This window comes from Bombina bombina, chromosome 6 (assembly GCF_027579735.1).
Source record: "Bombina bombina isolate aBomBom1 chromosome 6, aBomBom1.pri, whole genome shotgun sequence".
Taxonomy (NCBI): Eukaryota; Metazoa; Chordata; class Amphibia; order Anura; family Bombinatoridae; genus Bombina; species Bombina bombina.
This window is the reverse complement of record NC_069504.1, coordinates 328,920,897-328,942,384: the sequence shown is the minus strand read 5'-3', so window position 1 is coordinate 328,942,384 and position 21,488 is coordinate 328,920,897. Positions and strand designations below refer to the sequence as shown.

General features: G+C 40.7%; 1 protein-coding gene across 1 annotated transcript in view; it reads left to right on the top strand.

Moving 5' to 3' along the window:
- CFAP54 (cilia and flagella associated protein 54) overlaps positions 1-21,488 on the top strand; it is a 901,430-nt gene that overhangs the window by 100,721 nt on the left and 779,221 nt on the right. The window contains exons 11-12 of the mRNA XM_053719246.1: positions 11,371-11,483; positions 12,585-12,750. Of these exons, the coding sequence (XP_053575221.1) occupies positions 11,371-11,483; positions 12,585-12,750 (279 nt within the window). The remainder of the gene's footprint in view (positions 1-11,370; positions 11,484-12,584; positions 12,751-21,488) is intronic.

Sequence of the window (21,488 nt, the reverse complement as noted above, 5' to 3'; positions counted from 1 at the left end):
TAATTTGCTTTGTTTTCTTGGCATCCTCTGTTGAAAAGCATACCTACGTAGGCTCAGGAGCAGCAATGCATTACTGGGAGCTAGCTGCTGATTGGTGGCTGGCTCTTGTGATTGTCTCACCTGATGTGTTCAGCTAGCTCCCAGTAGTGCACTGATGCTTCTTCAACAAAAGATACAGAGAATGATGCAAATCTGATAATAATAGTAAACTGGAAAGTTGCTTTAAATTGTATGCTCTGTCTGAAGCCTGAAAAAAACTTTAGAACGCTGTTGGTTTGTCTTTGTACTCCTCACCTGGTTGCCGCCACACACGCTTGACACCATCTGAACTAAATAAGTTTATCTTGGTCTCATCGGACCACAGGACATGGTTCCAGTAATCCATGTCCTTAGTCTGCTTGTCTTCAGCAAACGGTTTGCAGGCTTTCTTGTACATCATCTTTAGAGGAGGCTTCCTTCTGGGACGACAGCCATGCAGACCAATTTGATGCAGTGTGCGGCATATGGTCTGAGCACTGATAGGCTGACCCCCACCCCTTCAAACTCTGCAGCAATGCTGGCAGCACTCATACGTCTGTTTCCCAAAGACAACCTCTGGATATGACGCTGAGCATGTGCACTCAACTTCTTTGGTCGACCATGGCGAGGCCTGTTCTGAGTGTAACCTGTCCTGTGAAACCGCTGTATGGTCTTGCCCACTGTGCTGCAGCTCAGTTTCAGGGTATTGGCAATCTTCTTATAGCCTAGGCCATCTTTATGTAGAACAACAATTCTTTTTCTCCAACATTGGTGTGTCCGGTCCACAGCGTCATCCATTACTTGTGGGAAATGTTCTCCCCCACAGGGAAAGGCAAGGAGAGCACACAGCAAGAGCTGTCCATATAGCTCCCCCTCTGGCTCCGCCCCCCAGTCATTCTCCTTGCCGCTCTGAACAAGTAGCATCTACCACGGGGATGGCAAGGAGTTTGTGGTGTTAGTTGTAGTTTTTTATTCTTCTATCAAGAGTTTGTTATTTTAAAATAGTGCTGGCTTGTACTTTTTACTCTATAACAGAGAAGTGATGAAGATTTCTGTTTAAGAGGGCTATGATTTTAGCACAAGTAACTAAAATCCATTACTGTTACCACGCAGGACTGTTGAAACAAGAGAACTTCAGTTGGGGGTAACAGTTTGCAGACTCATCTGCTTCAGGTATGACTAGTCTCCTTCTAATAACAGGCTAATGCTAGATGACAGTCATTTTTCCCCTCAGGGGAAACGGTAAGCCATTTTTCTTTCACCTCAGCAAAAAAGATAACAGGCTTCCCCTTTTTGTTTTTTATGCTGGTAGACACTGTTAGGGGCTAAATCGATTGGTTTTTATTACAATATTATACCATTTGAAATATTTTATAAGCTCACATACACTTGGGAACGTTTTTTATTGATCTGGCTTGTTTTAGACACCTACATTTAGTCAGGAAGGCCCCTTCACTCTAGTGTGCTGAGGGAGGAAGCCTCATTTTGGCACTTCAGCTGTGCAGTTGAATTTCAAGGCAGTGCATGCAGATTCATGTGAGAGGGTCCTGTGGTTCAGAAAGTGACTCCAAAAGGCTTTTTTCTGTGAATGGTGACCCCTAAGGAAGGTAAAAAGCTGCAGCAAGGCTGTAGCTGGGATTGTGGTGTGTAAAAACGGTTAAATCCAACAATTAGCTCCGGTTTGCTTGTTTTAAGAGCTAGAGTCTCCATATTTGCTGTGCAATACTTTCTAAGCATTAAGACACTGGGGTCCAAATTTCAGAAAAATCGGATATTGCCTTCATAGTTTTTTGAACATTCAGAAATAAATGTGTCATTTTATTATTTAAAGAGACAGTAACGTTTTTGTTTAAAATCGTTTTTATTGCATTGTTTGCCTGCCTAAATCTGTTTAACATGTCTGTTCCATCAGATAACCTATGTTCTGTGTGTATAGAGACAAATGTGGTTCCCCCTTCGAGTGTTTGTGATAATTGCGCCGTAGCGTCCAAACAAAATCAGGACAGCTCTGTTATTTTTCATAATGTTACCCAAGATGATTTATCTAATGAAGGTAGTGGGGATAGCTCTACATCCTCTCCTTCTGTGTCTACACCAGCTTTGCTACTCTGGATGACTGTGATTCCATGGTAGTACCAGAGAAGTTGTGCAAATTGGACAAATTTTTAGAGGTCCCAGTGCACAACGACGCTTTTCCAATACCTAAGAGGGTAGCGAACATAGTGGAAAAGGAGTGGGAGAAGCCAGGTGTACCCTTTGCCCCACCTCCTATATTTAAGAAAATGTTTCCCATAGTAGACCCTAGAGACGCATGGCAAACGGTCCCGAAGGTTGAGGGAGCTGTTTCAACACTAGCGAAGCGCACAACTATTCCTATAGAGGACAGCTGCGCTTTCAAAGATCCTATGGATAAAAAATTGGAAGGATTGCTTAAAAAGATTTTTGTTCAGCAAGGGTTCATCCTTCAACCAGCTACGTGTGTTATTACTGTCACTTCAGCTGCGTCCTTTTGGTTCGAAGAACTAGAAAGGTCGCTCCAGAAAGAGACTTCCTATGAAGAAGTCATGGACAGAATTCACGCATTAAAGTTAGCTAATTCCTTTATATTGGATGCCGCCTTTCAAATAACGAAATTGGCGGCGAAAAACTCAGGTTTTGCTATAGTAGCGCGGAGGGCGCTTTGGCTAAAATCCGGGTCGGCAGATGTGTCGTCCAAGACTAAGTTACTGAATATTCCTTTCAAGGGTAAGACCCTTTTTGGGCCGGAATTGAAGGAAATTATTTCAGACATCACTGGGGGTAAGGGCCATGCCCTCCCACAGGATAGGCCTTTTAAGGCTAAGAAAAAGTCTAATTTTCGTTCCTTTCGCAATTTCAGGAACGGACCGGCTAATAACTCCACTGCCGCTAGACAAGAAGGTAACGCGGCCCAGCCCAAACCCGCTTGGAAGCCCATGCAAGGCTGGAACAAGGGTAAACAAACCAAGAAACCTGCTGCTGCTACCAAGACAGCATGAAGGGGTAGCCCCCGATCCGGGACCGGATCTGGTAGGGGGCAGACTATCTCTCTTCGCTCAGGCTTGGGCAAGAGATGTTCTGGATCCCTGGGCACTAGAGATAGTTTCCAAGGGATACCTGTTAGAATTCAAGGGACTTCCTCCAAAGGGAAGGTTCCACCTGTCTCGCTTATCTTCATACCAGATAAAGAAACAGGCATTCTTACATTGTGTAAGAGACCTATCAAAGATGGGAGTGATAAACCCAGTCCCCTCCGGGTAACAAGGTCTAGGGTTTTACTCAAACCTGTTTGTGGTTCCCAAAAAAGAGGGAACTTTCAGGCCAATTCTGGATTTAAAGATATTAAACAAGTTCCTCAGAGTTCCATCCTTCAAGATGGAAACCATTCGGACAATCTTACCAACAATCCAGCAGGGTCAATTTTTGACTACCGTGGATCTAAAGGATGCGTATCTGCATATTCCAATCCACAAATCTCATCATCAGTTCCTGAGGTAGGCCTTTCTGGACAAACATTACCAGTTTGTGGCTCTTCCATTCGGTTTAGCCACCGCTCCCAGAATTTTCACAAAGGTGCTAGGGTCCCTTCTAGCGGTCCTAAGACCGAGGGGCATTGCTGTAGCACCTTATCTAGACGACATCCTAATCCAAGCGTCGTCTCTTTCCAAAGCGAGGGCTCATACAGACATTGTGTTGGCTTTTCTCAGATCTCACGGGTGGAAAGTGAACATAGAAAAAAGTTCACTGTCACCGTCCACAAGGGTTCCTTTTCTGGGAACAATAATAGATTCTGTGGAAATGAAGATCTTTCTCACAGACGTCAGAAAGACAAAACTTCTAAAAGCTTGTCGAGTTCTTCACTCTATTCCTCAACATGGAAGTAATAGGACTAATGGTCGCAGCAATGGATGTGGTTCCTTTTGCTCGAATTCATCTAAGACCATTACAGCTGTGCATGCTCAATCAGTGGAATGGGGACTATACAGACTTGTCTCCCCAAATTCAAGTAGACCAGGTAACCAGGGACTCACTTCTCTGGTGGTTGACCCAGGATCACCTGTCTCAGGGAATGAGTTTCCGCAGACCGGAGTGGGTCATCGTCACGACCGATGCCAGCCTCTTGGGGTGGGGCGCGGTCTGGGACTCTCTGAAAGCTCAGGGCCTATGGTCGCGGGAAGGGTCGCTTCTCCCGATAAACATTTTGGAACTAAGAGCTATATTCAATGCGCTCCTGGCTTGGCCTCAGCTAGCGGAAGCCAGGTTCATAAGATTTCAGTCGGACAACATAACGACTGTTGCGTACATCAATCATCAGGGGGGAACAGGCGCCTTGGTCGTTCAACCTAGCATATGTGTTTCCACCGTTTCCTCTCCTCCCCAGGCTCATAGCCAGGATCAAACAGGAGAAGGCCTCGGTGATTCTGATAGCTCCTGCGTGGCCACGCAGGACTTGGTATGCAGACCTGGTGAATATGTCATCGGCTCCACCATGGAAGCTACCTTTGAGACAGGACCTTCTAGTACAAGGTCCATTCGAACATCCCAATCTAGTTTCTCTGCAGCTGACTGCTTGGAAATTGAACGCTTGATTTTATCCAAGCGTGGGTTTTCAAATTCTGTGATTGATACTCTGGTCCAAGCCAGAAAACCTGTGACTAGAAAGATTTACCATAAAATATGGAAAAAATATATCTGTTGGTGTGAATCCAAAGGATTCTCCTGGAGTAAGATTAAAATTCCAAAGATTCTCTCCTTTCTCCAAGAAGGTTTGGATAAAGGATTGCCAGCTAGTTCTCTAAAAGGACAGATTTCTGCATTATCCGTCTTGTTGCACAAACGACTGGCAGCTTTGCCAGATGTACAAGCTTTTGTTCAGGCTTTGGTTATAATCAAGCCTGTTTACAGACCCATGACTCCTCCTTGGAGTCTAAATTTAGTTCTTTCAGTTCTTCAAGGGGTTCCGTTTGAACCTTTACATTCCATAGATATTAAGATACTATCTTGGAAAGTTCTGTTTTTGGTTGCTATTTCTTCTGCTAGAAGAGTTTCTGAATTATCTGCTTTGCAGTGTGATCCACCCTATCTGGTGTTCCATTCAGATAAGGTTGTTTTGCGTACTAAGCCTGGTTTTCTTCCAAAAGTTGTTTCCAACAAGAACATCAACCAGGAAATAGTTGTTCCTTCTTTGTGTCCGAATCCAGTTTCAAAGAAGGAACGTTTATTACAAAATTTAGATGTTGTTCGTTCTTTAAAGTTCTATTTAGAAGCAACAAAAGATTTTAGACAAACCTCATCCTTGTTTGTCGTTTACTCTGGTAAGAGGAGAGGTCAAAAAGCTACTGCTACCTCTCTCTCTTTCTGGCTGAAAAGCATTATCCGCTTGTCTTATGAGACTGCCGGACGGCAGCCTCCTGACCGTATCACAGCTCACTCTACTAGGGCTGTGGCTTCCACATGGGCCTATAAGAACGAGGCTTCTGTTGACCAGATATGTAAGGCAGCGACTTGGTCTTCTCTGCACACTTTTGCCAAATTCTACAAATTTGATATTTTTGCTTCTTCGGAGGCTGTTTTTGGGAGAAAGGTTTTGCAAGCCGTGGTGCCTTCTGTTTAGGTAACCTGATTTGCTCCCTCCCTTCATCCGTGTCCTAAAGCTTTGGTATTGGTTCCCACAAGTAATGGATGACGCCGTGGACCGGACACACCAATGTTGGAGAAAACAGAATTCATGCTTACCTGATTACTTTCTCCAACGGTGTGTCCGGTCCACGGCCCGCTCTGGTTTTTTTTTTTTTAAATCAGGTTGAAAATTTTTTCTTTATACACTACAGTCACCACGGCACCCTATAGTTTCTCCTTTTTCTCCTAACCGTCGGTCGAATGACTGGGGGGGCGGAGCCAGAGGGGGAGCTATATGGACAGCTCTTGCTGTGTGCTCTCCTTGCCTTTCCCTGTGGGGGAGAACATTTCCCACAACTAATGGATGACGCCGTGGACCGGACACACCGTTGGAGAAAGTAATTTATGAGGTAAGCATAAATTCTGTTTTTTAGATCTTGTTGCCATGTTGAACTTCCAGTGACCAGTATGAGAGAGTGTGAGCAATAACACCAAATTTAACACACTTGCTCCCCATTCACACCTGAGACCTTGTACTCACTTTTGTGAGATACTGTATGCATATGTGTGTGTATATATATATATATATATGTCTAAAATCATATACATATATATTTACATTTGCTGCCCATCACTATGCTACTTGCCCTCTTCGCTGCGCTAGTTCTTATGCCATGACGCATGAGAATGAGGCTCCCTTTGTAGCCTATATAAGAGCGCTGTCGGGAGCGCAATGCTTCAGTGCAATTCGAACGCAACGGTCGTGTTCACATTGCACCTTACTCGTAATACCAGAGCAGATTTGGGTGAGCTGGTATTATAAAGTGGAGCGCAAATATCATTTTAGCAAAAGCGATATTTTGCGCTCCACTTTTAATCTGGCCTTTAGTATAGTACTCATACGCAGCTCAGTAAATATGGAATAAACTTCATATTTATTTTCATAAGTATTATGTTTTTCTGTCTGTCTATCATCTATCTAGGGTCGGTTCTAGGAATTTCCCCCCCCACCCCCACAAAATTATCTACTGTGTCATTACCGCTTCTTAATAAAATGTTCTAGTAAAGTTTTACGCAGCTATAAGATAACCTTGTTTATCTTTAATGATAGATAAAATCGAGTTCCGTTATCACATCAAATTCTTGAGTGTTAATAAGATTTAGTATAATTGTAAGAGCTCTAATAGTTCATTTCTGCATGACATAATGTGGTGGCTCTGCACAATATAGCAAATCAGTGGTGGCTCTGCATAATGAATCAAACAGTGGTGACAATACATAATACCAGGGGCGTATTAAGGCATAGGCCAACAAGACCCATGCCTAGGGCCGCAAATTTTGGGGGGGGGGGGCGGCAAAAAAAATAAATATCGATTTTGATAGGGCGGTGTTGTAATCAGTCTCCCCGTGGAGAAGTCTCCCGTGCCGCTTGGTTATTTTGTAGCCGCATCTCTCCTTGCATTAGCTTAGCTTTAGATTGCGATACAGCGGAGGGGTTTGGAGCTGAAAGCAAGTGAAGGGAGACCCGGGAGAGACAGGGATACAGACTCCAATGGGGGATACTGAATCCGGTGGAACGCGCTCAGTAGGAATACTAGGTGGGTGGTTCTGTAAGGAGTGATGCAGGCAGTTCTGCAAGGAGTGATGGGCAGTTCTACAAGGAGGGAAATAGCCGAGCAGCAGGGGAGACAGTTCTCCACAGGGAGACTGATTTAATACAACACCGGGAGGGAGACTGATCCGAACTTCCCATCTCTACAGTGGAGGACTGGAGTGACCTACAGCTGATGGCTTCACAAACCCTCTAAAGCAAGCTTTCTTCCTAACCACAATCCTGACAATAATAAAATCATGAGAAACCGTAATAACCTTAGTACCAATGGCACTGTATCAACCATGGCATTTTTTCAGTGTTTTTTACCTCATAAAAGCAATATGCTTCTTTGTGTAGACTAACAGTGAGAATCTTATATCTGGTTCTAGGCATATCATATTTCACAAAACCTAAATATGCCACTGGTAATACACGACTCTGGAGGCAGGATGACCTCTTTTCATTTTAACCATTATACCTAGACTGATAATAGCATCTCTAACATAAAAAGTTATCAAGCTGCAGGCAGACATGTTCCCAAGCAGAGAACCTGTCCACCTGCAATCACCACTTGGCAAAATATAATTCTGCAGAGAGCTCTAGTGTTCATTCATTAATGTCACACTCGCACTGTAGCGATTGTCACTATTGGCACAGGCGTTATTATAAACCGACATTTCAAATGGAATTGCACATTTGTGAGTTCAAAAGGAACCTATTGCAATCTGAATCCATCATGATCACTGCTAAGAAATCTGAATTCCATTTGCATTTAGTCATGATGTGCATACTGGGTATGTTTGCTCAATAGCTATATTGACACTTTTAGGGCGAGATTACGAGTGGAGTGCAGAATTGCGATTACGTGAGTGCGACATTTGCAGATAACCTAGTGCAGCGAAGAGGGTAAGTCGCAAAGCGATGGGCAGCAAAAAGTAAATATATATGTAACAGTATATGAATGTTTATACACTTTTCAGTGCCATTTTTTTTTTCTAACACCCCACATCCGCACACTATTATTGTTATTATTATCAGGTATTTGTAGAGCGCCAACAGATTCCGCAGCGCTACCCCTAAAGACTGCTTCTTGCAGTTATTATTCCAAAAATGAAAGATGCTCATATTATTTTTTTTATTAAAGGCACCATACATTTTATTTTTTTCCAGTCCACGATTTCATTCCAATTACTTGTGGGAATTCAACTCCTGGCCAGCAGGAGGAGGCAAAGAGCACCCCAGCAGAGCTGTTAAGTGTCACTTCCCTTACCGATAATCCCCAGTCATTCGGCGTTAGTCTCTCTCAATTATCTGCTGACAATGATTCCTCAGTGGCTTCTGAGTCAGTCTGTAATGGCTAGTACTGCAGATACTGAGGAGGTTAATTTTAGATTTAAGCTTGAACACCTCCGGCTAATTTTGAAAGAGGTCCCTGCTACTTTGGAAAACTCCAACTTTACTGTTGCTTAGACCCCAAAGAACCTGTTGCATGTATTGCTACGGTTGCAGGGGCAGCATCTTATTGGTGTGATGTATTGTCCGACCTGATTTCAGAATAGACTACTATAGAAGAGAACAGGATAGGATCAAGGCTCTAAAGCTGACTAGTACTTTTTTCTGTGATGCCAGCATGCAAGTTGTCAGACTAGGATCCAAGATTTCTAGCCTTTTTAGAGCTCTGTGGTTAAAATCTTGGTCTGCTGATGTGACATCTAAATCCAAGTTTCTGTCTTTACCCTTTAAGGGCAAGACTTTATTTGGTCCTGGTCTGGCTGAAATAGTTTCTGAAATTTCTGGTGGAAAGGGATCTTTTCTGCCTCAGGACAAGAACAATAGACCTAAGGGTCGTCATAATTCTAATTTTCGTTCCTTTCGTAACTTCAAAGGACAAAAGTTTTCCTCTTTCTCTTCCAAGCTGGAGCAATCCAGGCCCTCATGAAGGTCCAGTCAGCCTTGTAATAAGGGGAAACAATCCTAGAAGCTTTCCGCTGATTCTATATCGGCATGAAGGGGTCGCCCCTGTTCCAGTCTTGGATCAAGTGGGGGGCAGGCCTTTCCTTTTTCGACAGGCTTGGATCCGCAATGTCCCAGATCCTTGGGCCATGGAGGTAGTATCTCAGGGATACATAATAGGATTCAAGTCTTGTCTTCCCAGGGGCAGATTATCCTGTCAAAGTTATCTGCAATCCAGGTATAGAGTTAGGCCTTCTTAAACTGCATAATGGCCCTATCTTCTCTGGAACTGTTTGTTCCAGTTTCCATAGAGGAACAGGGTCAAGGATTCTGTTCAAACTTTGTGGTTCCCAAGAAGGAGGGGACTTTCCGACCCATTTTGGACCTTAAGTGTCTCAACAGATAGGTCAGTTCATGTCTATCATAGATCTGAATAATGCGTATCGTCTTGTTCTCATTAACAGGGAACATCACCAATTCCTTCGGTTTGTCTTTCTGCACAAACATTTCAAGTTTGCTGCTCTCCCTTTTGGCCTTGCCACGGTTCCTCAAATCTTTACAAAGGTCCTAGGGGCCCTTTTGGTGCTGGTCAGATTTCAGGGAATAGCGGTGGTGCCTTATCTGGACAATATCATGGTTCAGGCACCATCTTCTCAGTTAGCAAAATCTCATACAGAGATGTTGTCTATTCTACGTTCCCACGGGTCGAAAGTCGAAAGTGATCTGTAGAAGAGTTCCCTGGTGCCAGACACCAGGGTGTGTTTCTTAGGAGCGATTATAGATTCTCTGTCCATGAAGATTTTTCTGACGGAGGTCAGAAAATCCAAACTTTTGGCTTCTTGCCTTTCTCTTCAGTCCTCTTCCCGTCCACCTGTGACTCAGTGTATGGAAGTAATCATTCTGATGGTTGCTTCCATGGACATCATTCCGTTTGCTTGGTTCCATCTGAGACCCCTACAGTTTTGTATGCTCAGACAATGGAACGGAGTCCACTCAGACCTATTGCAGAGGATAGCTCTGGATCCTCTAACAAGAGACTCTCTGTCTTGGTGGATTTTGAGGGACCATCTGTCTCAGGGTACATACTTCCTGAGACCTTCCTGGATGATTGTGACCACGGATGCCAGCCTGTCAAGCTGGGGAGCTGTTTGGGATTCTTTAAAGGCTCAGGGTCTTTAGACTCGAGAGGAGTCTTCTCTTCCCATAAACATCCTAGAGTTAAGAGCAATTTATAATGCCTTAAAAGCCTGGCCTCAACTAGCTTTAGTCCAGTTTATCAAATTTAAATCGGACAATATCACCTTGTGGCATTTATCAATCACCAGGGAGAAACTCTGTTCTTTAGCAATGAAGGAGGTGACTTGCATTCTCCAGTGGGCGGAATTTCACGATTTCCTCCTCTTTGCCTTCCACATCCCAGGGGTGGACAACTGGAAAGCAGTTTTTCTGAGCAGGCAGATCTTTCATCCAGGGGAGTGAGATTTGCAAGCCGCTCTGTTAGACGATTTGGCGGTGCCTTGGAACTTCAATCTTGTACCTGTTCCCCCCGTTTGCTCTCCTTTCTCGAGTCACTGCTCGTATCAATCAAGAGAGGGCGTCTGTGATTCTGATAGTTCCTGCCTGGCCTCGCAGGATTTGGTTCGCAGATCTGGTGAAGATGTATCTCAACATGGAAACAAGTTTGTGGGAACATTTCTGTTGTAAATACATTCTCTGCTGTGGACTTTAATTTTTTTTATTGTGATCACTCAATAAATGCCAGAAACCTTTTTTGGGAGCAAGTGCCTGATAGGTTGTGATCTACCCCATATTTTTATTTTGTCATAAAGGCAAATATTGTTATTTTCTGCAAGTAAGTATATAAAAAGACAACTTTATTTAAAATAGGTAAAACATTTTTAGCCCTTATATATTTGGTCTGCAGTGCTTTCCTCTGCTCTATTCCCTCTGCCACCAATGAGTCTGACCTGAACTGTCAGTATCACATTGCTTTCACCCTGCACACATAAGTTCTGTTTAAATTTGGTTAAAGTGTCACCAGTACAAATTGGTGGTGGTGGTGGAATATACAAGTAGAGGAATTGATAAAAGTGCCAAAGTATATCTACATGAAGTAAGGAAACTAGACAATTTCTGTATTGATAATGTATTTTTACTTTTGTTTTTAGAAAAAAAGTATTTTTCTGCAGAAGCTGTTGTAAAATTTGCAAAGTTGGCCTTCAGCTACGAGCAGTGGGATATTTTTGATGCCATTATAGCACCATTATATGGATTTGTCAAGGTAATCACACCAAGGGCGCTTTCATCATACTATAAAATGTGTGTGTGTAGTTCTTAACCACATCCACCAGGGACTGATTTAAAGACGTTACATCTGGTTATATATGATGGAGTATAAAACAACCTGATTTAATATTTTACAATAAATACCTTCATGGAAGAAAACAAACTAGGGCTTCCAAATAGTGATACTCACATGCGTGCACAGACACACATATGCACGCACACACATGCACATAGACACAGACACACACATATGCACATAGACACAGACACACACACACATGCACATAGACACAGACACACACATATGCACGCACACACATGCACATAGACACAGACACACACACACACATATGCACGCACACACATGCACATAGACACAGACACACACACACACACATATGCACGCACACACATGCACATAGACACAGACACACACACACACATGCACGCACACACATGCACATAGACACAGACACACACATATGCACGCACACACATGCACATAGACACAGACACACACACACACACATATGCACGCACACACATGCACATAGACACAGACGCACACACACCTTTTAGGCATAAAAAAATACTTATTTGACCGTTAATTTTTTTTTTAATCTATGATAGTTATTTATCTAGCTTTTTATCTTATGATAGTTATTTATCTAGCTTTTTATCTATATATCAATCTTTCTATCCATACACAGACACAAATTCATGCACTCGCTTGCTCGCCCGCCTGCCCGCACGCACATGAAGTCGTCTAAAACTGTCAGTGCAAGCGGCAGTTCTGTTGCTGTATTGATGCTTGAGTGCATATTGCTTTTTACCATGTTTCTATGGACTTATTCCAGCTTGACAGCCAGCATGTAGCAAGGGAAAGTTTTAGGAGAGTGATATAATACAGAGAGGATACAAGAGAACACAAACATAGCAGAATAGAGAGATTCAAGTAACAGGAAAACAGATAATTTAAGTGGTAACAGTAACATGTGTTGTATTACTTCCTTCTTAAAACAGGCATTTTGGGAATCATTTCCCCCTTTTTCTCTTTAATTTTCTCTTTTTTTTCTCTTTTTATTCTTTGTATAAGGCCGAGAATAACACAGAATGGAGAAAAGAAGAACTGGACCTTAAGATACTTCTCGCAGCGGAGACATTGTTGTCTGGGAAAAAGCATAAGCACGGCTTAAATGTTCATGAAAGACTAAACAATCTAGCAGCAACTTGGGATTCATTGGGAATTTTTGAATTTCAAGGTAAATTGCATATAATAATGCTGTACTTTTGATGAATAAGAAAGTTGGAAAACATCTTCTTTATTGTTTACATTCAGAGACCATTTTGTAAGCAAATATTGAGCTGATTGAGCTGTGATATGGTGACCATACACCCCCAATTAATGTGATTGTACCTAATTGTAATTTGTGGTTGCAGGTGCTATGGTGTAATTGCATTGCACTCAGCCCATCACTTTAGACTTTAAAGTTACTACCCTCTACCCACTTGGCCTCTACCCACTTGACCCATGTCATAGCGCTGCGGAATCTGTTGGCGCTCTACAAATACCTGTTAATAATAATAATAACATTAAACATCTCTTACATGTGTATAAAAATTGTGCTTGTCCAATGCTCATTAGAGGGGCTAAACACGTAAACCCTGTTTTTGGAGAAAACTTAGGGTACAGAATTAGCTTTTCTTTCATGTAATTGGCAAGAGTCCATGAGCTAGTGACGTATGGGATATACAATCCTACTAGGAGGGGCAAAGTCTCCCAAACCTCAAAATGCTTATAAATACACCCCTCACCACACCCACAATTCAGTTGTACAAACTATGCCTCCTATGGAGGTGGTGAAGTAAGTTTGTGCTAAGATTTCTACGTTGATATGCGCTTCTCAGCATTTTGAAGCCCGATTTCTCTCAGAGTACAGCGAATGTCAGAGGGATGTGAAGGGAGTATCACCTATTGAATGCAATGGTTTTCCTCACAGGGATCTATTTCATAGGTTCTCTGTTATCGGTCGTAGAGATTCATCTCCTACCTCCCTTTTCAGATCGACGATATACTCTCATATACCATTACCTCTACTGATAACTGTTTCAGTACTGGTTTTGCTATCTGCTATATGTGGATGGGTGTCTTTGGGTAAGCATGTTTTTATTACTTAAGACACCTCAGCTATGGTTTTGGCACTTTATGCATTTATATAAAGTTCTAAATATATGTATTGTACTTATATTTGCCATGAGTCAGGTTCATGTATTTCCTTTTTGCAGACTGTCAGTTTCATATTTGGGAAAATAAACATATTAAGAAATATTTTTCTTACCTGGGGTTTTAAATTGACGACATTTTTCTTTGCAATTGCGGGCAGGATTAGGCCCGTGGGTGCGCCAAATGCTAGACTTTATTGCGTTCTTGGCGTGAGAATTTTTTGGCGCGAAAGTACGTCTGTTGACGCAAGTTCGTCATTTCCGGCGTCAATTAGTCGTTAGTGACGCGAATATCCGGACGTTGTTGGCACCAAAAAATTTTCAGTTACGCTGTGCGTCATACTTGCCGCCAAATTTTTCATTATTTTGTCACCCCATTGCTATTTGCCTCTTGTCTTTTTCTATGTCAGAGGGCTATGCTATTTGCATTTTTTCCCATTCCGGAAACTGTCATATAAGGAAATTGATAATTTTCCTTTATATGTTGTTTTTTCTTTTACATTTTGCAAGATGTCTCAATCTGATCCTGCCTCAGAAGTATCTGTTGGAACTTTGCTGCCTGATACCGGTTTTACCAAAGCTAAGTGCATTTGTTGTACACTTGTGGAGATTATATCTCCGAATGTCATTTGTAATAGTTGTCATGATAAACTTTTACATGCAGATAATGTGTCCATCAGTAATAGTACATTGCCGGTTGCAGTTCCTTCAACTTCTAATGTACATGATATTCCTATGAATTTTAAAGAATTTGTTACTGATTCTATTCAGAAGGCTCTGTCTGCTTTTCCGCCTTCTAATAAACTTAAAAGGTCTTTTAAAACTTCTCATAAGATTGATGAAATTTCAAATGACCGACAACATAATGATTTATCCTCCTCTGATGAGGATCTATCTGATTCAGAAGATCCTTCCTCAGATATTGACACTGACAAATCTACTTATTTATTTAAAATGGAGTATATTTGTTCTTTGTTAAAAGAAGTGTTAATTACTTTGGATATTGAGGAAACTAGTCCTCTCGACATTAAAACTAGTAAACGTTTAAATGCTTTTTTTAAACCTCCTGTGGTTACTCCATAGGTTTTTCCTATTCCTGATGCTATTTCTGATATGATTTCTAAGGAATGGAATAAGCCGGGTACTTCTTTAATTCCTTCTTCAAGGTTTAAAAAATTGTATCCTTTACCAGCAATTTCAATAGAGTTTGGGGAAAAGATCCCCAAAGTTGATGGGGCTAGTTCTACTCTTGCTAAACGTACCAGTATTCCTTTGGAAGATAGTACTTCTTTTAAGGATCCTTTAGATAGGAAACTTGAATCTTATCTAAGGAAAGCTTATTTATATTCAGGTCATCTTCTCAGTCCTGCAATTTCTTTAGCTGATGTTGCAGCTGCATCAACTTTTTGGTTGGAAAATTTAGCGCAACAAGAATTGGATTCTGACTTATCTAGCATTGTTCGCTTACTGCAACATGATAATCATTTTATTTGTGATGCCATTTTTGATATTTTCAAAATTGATGTTAGATCCATGTCTTTAGCTATTTTAGCTAGAAGAGCTTTGTGGCTTAACTCTTGGAATGCTGATATGACATCTAAGTCTAGATTGCTATCTCTTTTTTTTCAAGGTAATAATTTATTTGGTTCTCAGTTGGATTCTATTATTTCAACTGTTACTGGGGGGAAAGGAGTTTTTTTGCCTCAGGATGAAATACCTAAGGGTAAATCTAAAGCTTCTAACCGTTTTCGTTCCTTTCATCAAAATAAGGAACAAAAACCTAATCCTTCCCCCAAGGAATCTGTTTCCAATTGGAAGCCTTCCTCAAATTGGAGTAAATCCAAGCCATTTAAGAAACCAAAGTCAGCCCCTAAGTCCGCATGGAGGTGAGGCCCTCATTCCAGCTCAGCTGGTAGCTGGCAGATTAAGGTTTTTCAAGGATGTTTGGATAAATTATTTCCAAAATCAATGGATTCAGAGCATTATCTCTCAGGGGTATTGAATAGGATTCAGAGTAAGACCTCCTGTGAGAAGATTTTTTTCTCTCACGCATCCCAGCAAATCCAGTAAAAGCTCAGGCTTTCCTGAAGTGTGTTCCAGACCTGGAGTTTTCAGGGGTAATCATGCCAGTTCCTTTTCAGGAACAGGGTCTGGGGTTTTATTCAAATCTATTCATTGTCCCAGAGAAGGAAAATTCATTCAGACCAGTTATGGATATGAAAATCTTGAATCGTTATGTAAGAGTACCAACTTTCAGGATGGTGACTATAAGGACTATTCTGCCTTTTGTTCAGCAAGGACATTAAATGTCTAGAATAGACTTGCAGGATGCATACCTTCATATTCCGATTATTCCAGATCATTATTAGTTCCTGAAATTCTCTTTTCTAGACAAGCATTACCAATTTGTTGCTCTTCCATTTGGCCTAGCAACAGCTCCAAGAATCTTTTCAAAGGTTCTTGGTGCCCTGCTCTCTGTAACCAGAGAGCAGGGTATTGCAGTGTTTCCTTATTCGGACGATATCTTGGTACTAGTCTTTACGTTCTGCAGAATCTCACACGAATCAACTGGTGTTGTTTCTTCGAAAACATGGTTGGAGGATCAATTTACCAAAGAGTTTCTTGATTCCTCAGACAAGGGTCACCTTTTTAGGCTTCCAGATAGATTCAGTGTCCATGACTCTGTCTCTAACAGACAAGAGACGTTTAAAATTGGTTGCAGCCTGTCGGCACCTTCAGTTTCAGTCATTCCCTTCAGTGGCTATGTGCATGGAAGTTTTAGGTCCCATGACTGCAGCATCGACACCATTCCCTTTGCTCGTTTTCACATGAGACCTCTCCAGCTTTTTATGCTGAATCATTGGTGCAGGGATTATACAACGATATCACAATTAATATCCTTAAATCCCAATGTTCGACACTCTCTGACGTGGTGGTTAAATCACCAGCGTTTAGTTCAAGGGGCTTCTTTTGTACGGCCAACCTGGACTGTGATCACAACAGATGCGAGTCTCTCAGGTTGGGGAGCTGTTTGGGGATCTCTGACAGCACAAGGAGTTTGTAAATCTCAAGAGGCGAGATTACCAATCAATATTTTAGAACTCCGTGCAATTCTCAGGGCTCTTCAGTTTTGGCCACTGTTGAAGAGAGAACCGTTCATTTGTTTTCAGACAGACAATAGCACAACAGTGGCATATGTCAATCATCAGGGTGGGACTCACAGTCCTCAAGCTATGAAAGAAGTATCTCGGATACTTGTTTGGGCAGAATCCAGCTCCTGTCTAATTTCTGCGGTACATATCCCAGGTGTAGACAATTGGGAGGCGGATTATCTCAGCCGTCAGACTTTACATCCGGGGGAGTGGTCCCTCCATCCAGATGTGTTTTCTCAGATTGTTCAGATGTGGGGTCTTCCAGAGATAGATCTGATGGCCTCTCATCTAAACAAGAAACTTCCCAGATACCTGTCCAGGTCAAGGGATTTTCAGGCGGAAGCAGTGGATGCGTTGACACTTCCTTGGTGTTATCAACCTGCTTATATTTTCCCGCCTCTAGTTCTTCTTCCAAGAGTGATCTCCAAAATCATCATGGAGCAATCGTTTGTGTTGCTGGTGGCTCCAGCATGGCCTCCCGGGTTTTGGTATGCGGATCTTGTTCGGATGTCCAGTTGCCAACCTTGGCCACTTCCGTTAAGGCTGGACCTATTGTCTCAAGGTCCGTTTTTCCATCAGGATCTCAAATAATTAAATTTGAAGGTGTGGAAATTGAACGCATAGTGCTAAGTCATAGAGTTTTCTCTGACTCAGTGATTAATACTATGTTACAAGCTTGTAAATCTGTCTCTAGGAAGATTTATTATCGAGTTTAGAAGACTTATATTTCATGGTGTTCTCATTAATTCTCTTGGCATTCTTTTAGAATTCCTAGAATTTTACAGTTTCTTCAGGATGGTTTGGATAAGGGTTTGTCTGCAAGTTCCTTGAAGGGACAAATCTTTGCTCTTTCTGTTTTATTTCACAGAAAGATTGCTAAACTTCCTGATATTCACTGTAATTAAATCAATTTCTCCTCCTTGGAGTCTTAATTTGGTTTTGAGGGCTTTTTTGGCTCCTCCATTTGAGCTATGCATTCTTTGGACAATAAACTACTTTCTTGGAAAGTGTTGTTCCTTTTGGCCATCTCTTCTGCTAGAAGAGTTTCTGAGCTATCTACTCTTTCTTGTGAATCTCCTTTTTCTTATTTTTCATCAGGATAAGGCGGTTTTGCGGACTTCATTTCAATTTTTACCTAAGGTTGTGAATTCATTAGTAGAGAAATTGTTGTCCCTTCCTTGTGTCCTAATCCTAAGAACTCTTTTTAAAAATCCTTACATTCTTTGGATGTGGTGAGAGCTTTGAAATATTATGTTGAAGCTACTAAAGATTTCAGGAAGACTTCTAGTCTATTTGTTATATTTTCTGGTTCTAGGATAGGTCAGAAGGCTTCTGCTATTTCCCTGGCTTCTTGGTTAAAGCTTTTGATTCATCAGCTTATTTGGAGTCGGGTCAGGCCCCGCCTCAGAGAATTACAGCTCATTCTACCAGATCAGCTTTTAAGAATGAAGCTTCAGTTGATCAGATTTGCAAAGCGGCAACTTGGTCCTCTTTGCATACATTTACTAAATTCTACCGTTTTGATGTATTTGCTTCTTCAGAAGCAGTTTTTGGTAGAAAAGTTCTTCAGGCAGCTGTTTCAGTTTGATTCTTTTGCTGATGTTTTAAGTTTTTCTTGTCATTAAGAATAAACTTTAATAATTTGGGTTGTGGATTATTTTTTCAGCGGAAAATGGCTGTTTTTTATTTTTATCCCTCCCTCTCTAGTGACTCTTGAGTGGAGTTCCACATCTTGGGTATTCGTATCCCATACGTCACTAGCTCATGGACTCTTGCCAATTACATGAAAGAAAACATAGTTTATGTAACAATTTACCTGATAAATTAATTTCTTTCATATTGGCAAGAGTCCATGAGGCCCACCCTTTTTATGGTGGTTATGATTTTTTTGTATAAAGCACAATTATTTCCAAATTCCTTTGTTGATGCTTTTTACTCCTTTCTTTATCACCCCACTACTTGGCTATTCGTTAAACTGAATTGTGGGTGTGGTGAGGGGTGTATTTATAGGTGTTTTGAGGTTTGGGAAACTTTCCCCCTCCTGGTAGGATTGTATATCCCATACGTCACTAGCTTATGGACTCTTGCCAATATGAAAGAAATTAATTTATCATGTAAATTCTTACATAAATTTTGTTTTTGGTATCACTAAATAACATTGGACCAGCACAGTTTTTACACAAAAACACATGGGAGTTTAATGTCCCTTTAACCAACTACTCTTTCCTGCATGCTGTTAGGTAATAATAGTGCGTAGCATCTTGTAGTGAAAGCAAATTGCAGCCACTGAGGACTGTGTGGTTGTGGAACAGTGGATTGGGGGTAAGCTAGGTCAGATATGGAGTTGATAGACACTGGCTGTATAAGACTGACCTATACGATCTCCAGAGGCTTGCATAGTATGAGTATCTTCCTCCTGGCGTACAGTTTCATTTTTCTAACAGGCTTCAGTTTGGGTAAAAATGTATTCTTAAATCCTCATTCCTCCATATGAACAAATAACTACCTACTATTAAGCTTCAACTCAGTGGGAAATCTGTCACAGTTTATTTTAATTAGTACTTTAGGAGTTAATAGATTAAGTACAAAGTTTCTTTGGCTTTAAAATAGTGTCACAACAATCTACATATGTATATGGATTTAATAGGCATATATGTGAATTCTCGTACTTGCATATGCATAAATTGTAATGTATATTACTTTTGTCTTTTTAAAGGGGCATAAAGCCCATTTATTTCTTTCATGATCCAGACAGAGCATTTCATTTTAATCAATTTTCCAATTTACTTCTATTATCAAATCTTCTTTGTTTTATTAGTATCCTATGTTGAAAAGCAGTAAGGTAAGCTCAGGAGCGTGCATGTGCCTGTAGCACATATGGCAGTAGTTTTACAAGTCTATTAAACATTAGCAAGAGCACAAGGTGGCAGCCCTATTTCTTGCCATGTAGAACTCCAGCCATGTGCCCGCTACCTATCTAGATATCTCTTCAACAAAATATAACATGAGAACTAAATACATTTCATAATAGAAGTAAATGAGAAACTTTTAAAAAATTGTATGCTTTTTCTGAATTATGAAACATTTTTTGTGTTTCATGTCCTTTTTCATCTATAGTGCAAACAAAACCTAAAACCCCTCTATCCAAAAGGAGTAAACAAGTATCAGAAAAGAATATAGGAAGCGCTAGAAGCTTAAAGGGACAGGAAACCCCAACGTTTTATTTCATGATGTGGATAGAACATAATATTTTAAACAACTTTCCCATTTACCTCTATTATCAAATTTGCTTAATTCTCTTGTTATCCTTTGCTGAAGGAGCATCATTGCACTACTGGCAGCTAGCTGAACACATCTAGTCAACCAATCACAAGAGGCAAATGTGTGCAGGCACCAATCAGCAGCTAGCTCCCACTAGTGTAGGATATGTGCATATTCTTTTTCAACAAGGGAAACCAAGAGAACAAAGCACATTTGAAAATAGGAAGGAACTTAAAAGTGTCTTAAAATGACATGCTCTGTCTGAATCATGCAAGTGTAAAGGGATAATAAACACCAAAATTGTTATTGTTTAAAAAGATAGATAATCCCTTTATTTACCATTCCCCATTTTTTCATAAACAACACTGTTATAGAAATATAATTTTTACCTCTGTGATTACCTTGTATCTAATCTTCTGCAGACTACCTCCTTATCTCAGACCTTTGACAGACTTGCATTTCAGGCAATCAGTGCTGACTTCAAGTGCGTGAGCACTTTGTTATTTATATGAAACACATGAACTAATACCCTCTAGCTGTGCAATGCTGTCAAATGCACTCAGATAAGAGGTAGCCTTCAAGGGCTTAGAAATTAGCATATGTGCCTACCTAGTTTTATTTTTCAACTAAGAATACCAACAAAACAAAGCAAATTTGATGATAAAAGTAAATTAGAAAGTTGTTTAAAATGACATGCCCTATCTGAATCATGAAAGTTTAATTTGGACTTACAGATCACTTTTAAATTTGACTTTTCTATCCCTTTAAATACTATTATTTATTCATAATCCAATTTGAACAAAAATTTAAATTAAATAAAAAATGGGGTACATTGAATTATTTGCAAAAATAGTCCCATCCCAAATGTTAGTGCCAGAACTATAGTTACAATAGAAGTGTAATCCTTCAGGACTATAACCTTCAACAACAATATGTCCAAAATAGGTGTCCAAATCAATCCACTTCAGGAAACCAAGGCGATTAAGTCCAATGAATCCCCAATGATTATTGTTGCTGTAAGGAATTATTTTATCTGTGGAGAGATTTTATTTGTAGTGAGAATCACAACTGCAGGCCTGCTAACATCATAATAAAAAAGTAGTACTGACTCTTTAAATTACTCAGAGTGTAAGTTATAATTATAACGTTAGGGTATGATTTGTAGCTCAATCCCTAGACTCTTGTAATATAGTTAAGGAGGCAGATGACAGGAAGGAATTTGTTACATATGTATGGGACTGCAATACAATGTAACGAGTTATGAGCAATTTTGTATAACCTAAGATAAGTGTTGCAAGCACGTCTAAGGTAATATTGAGATCAGCTACAAATAATGATTATGTATACATAAACTGAGTACAACC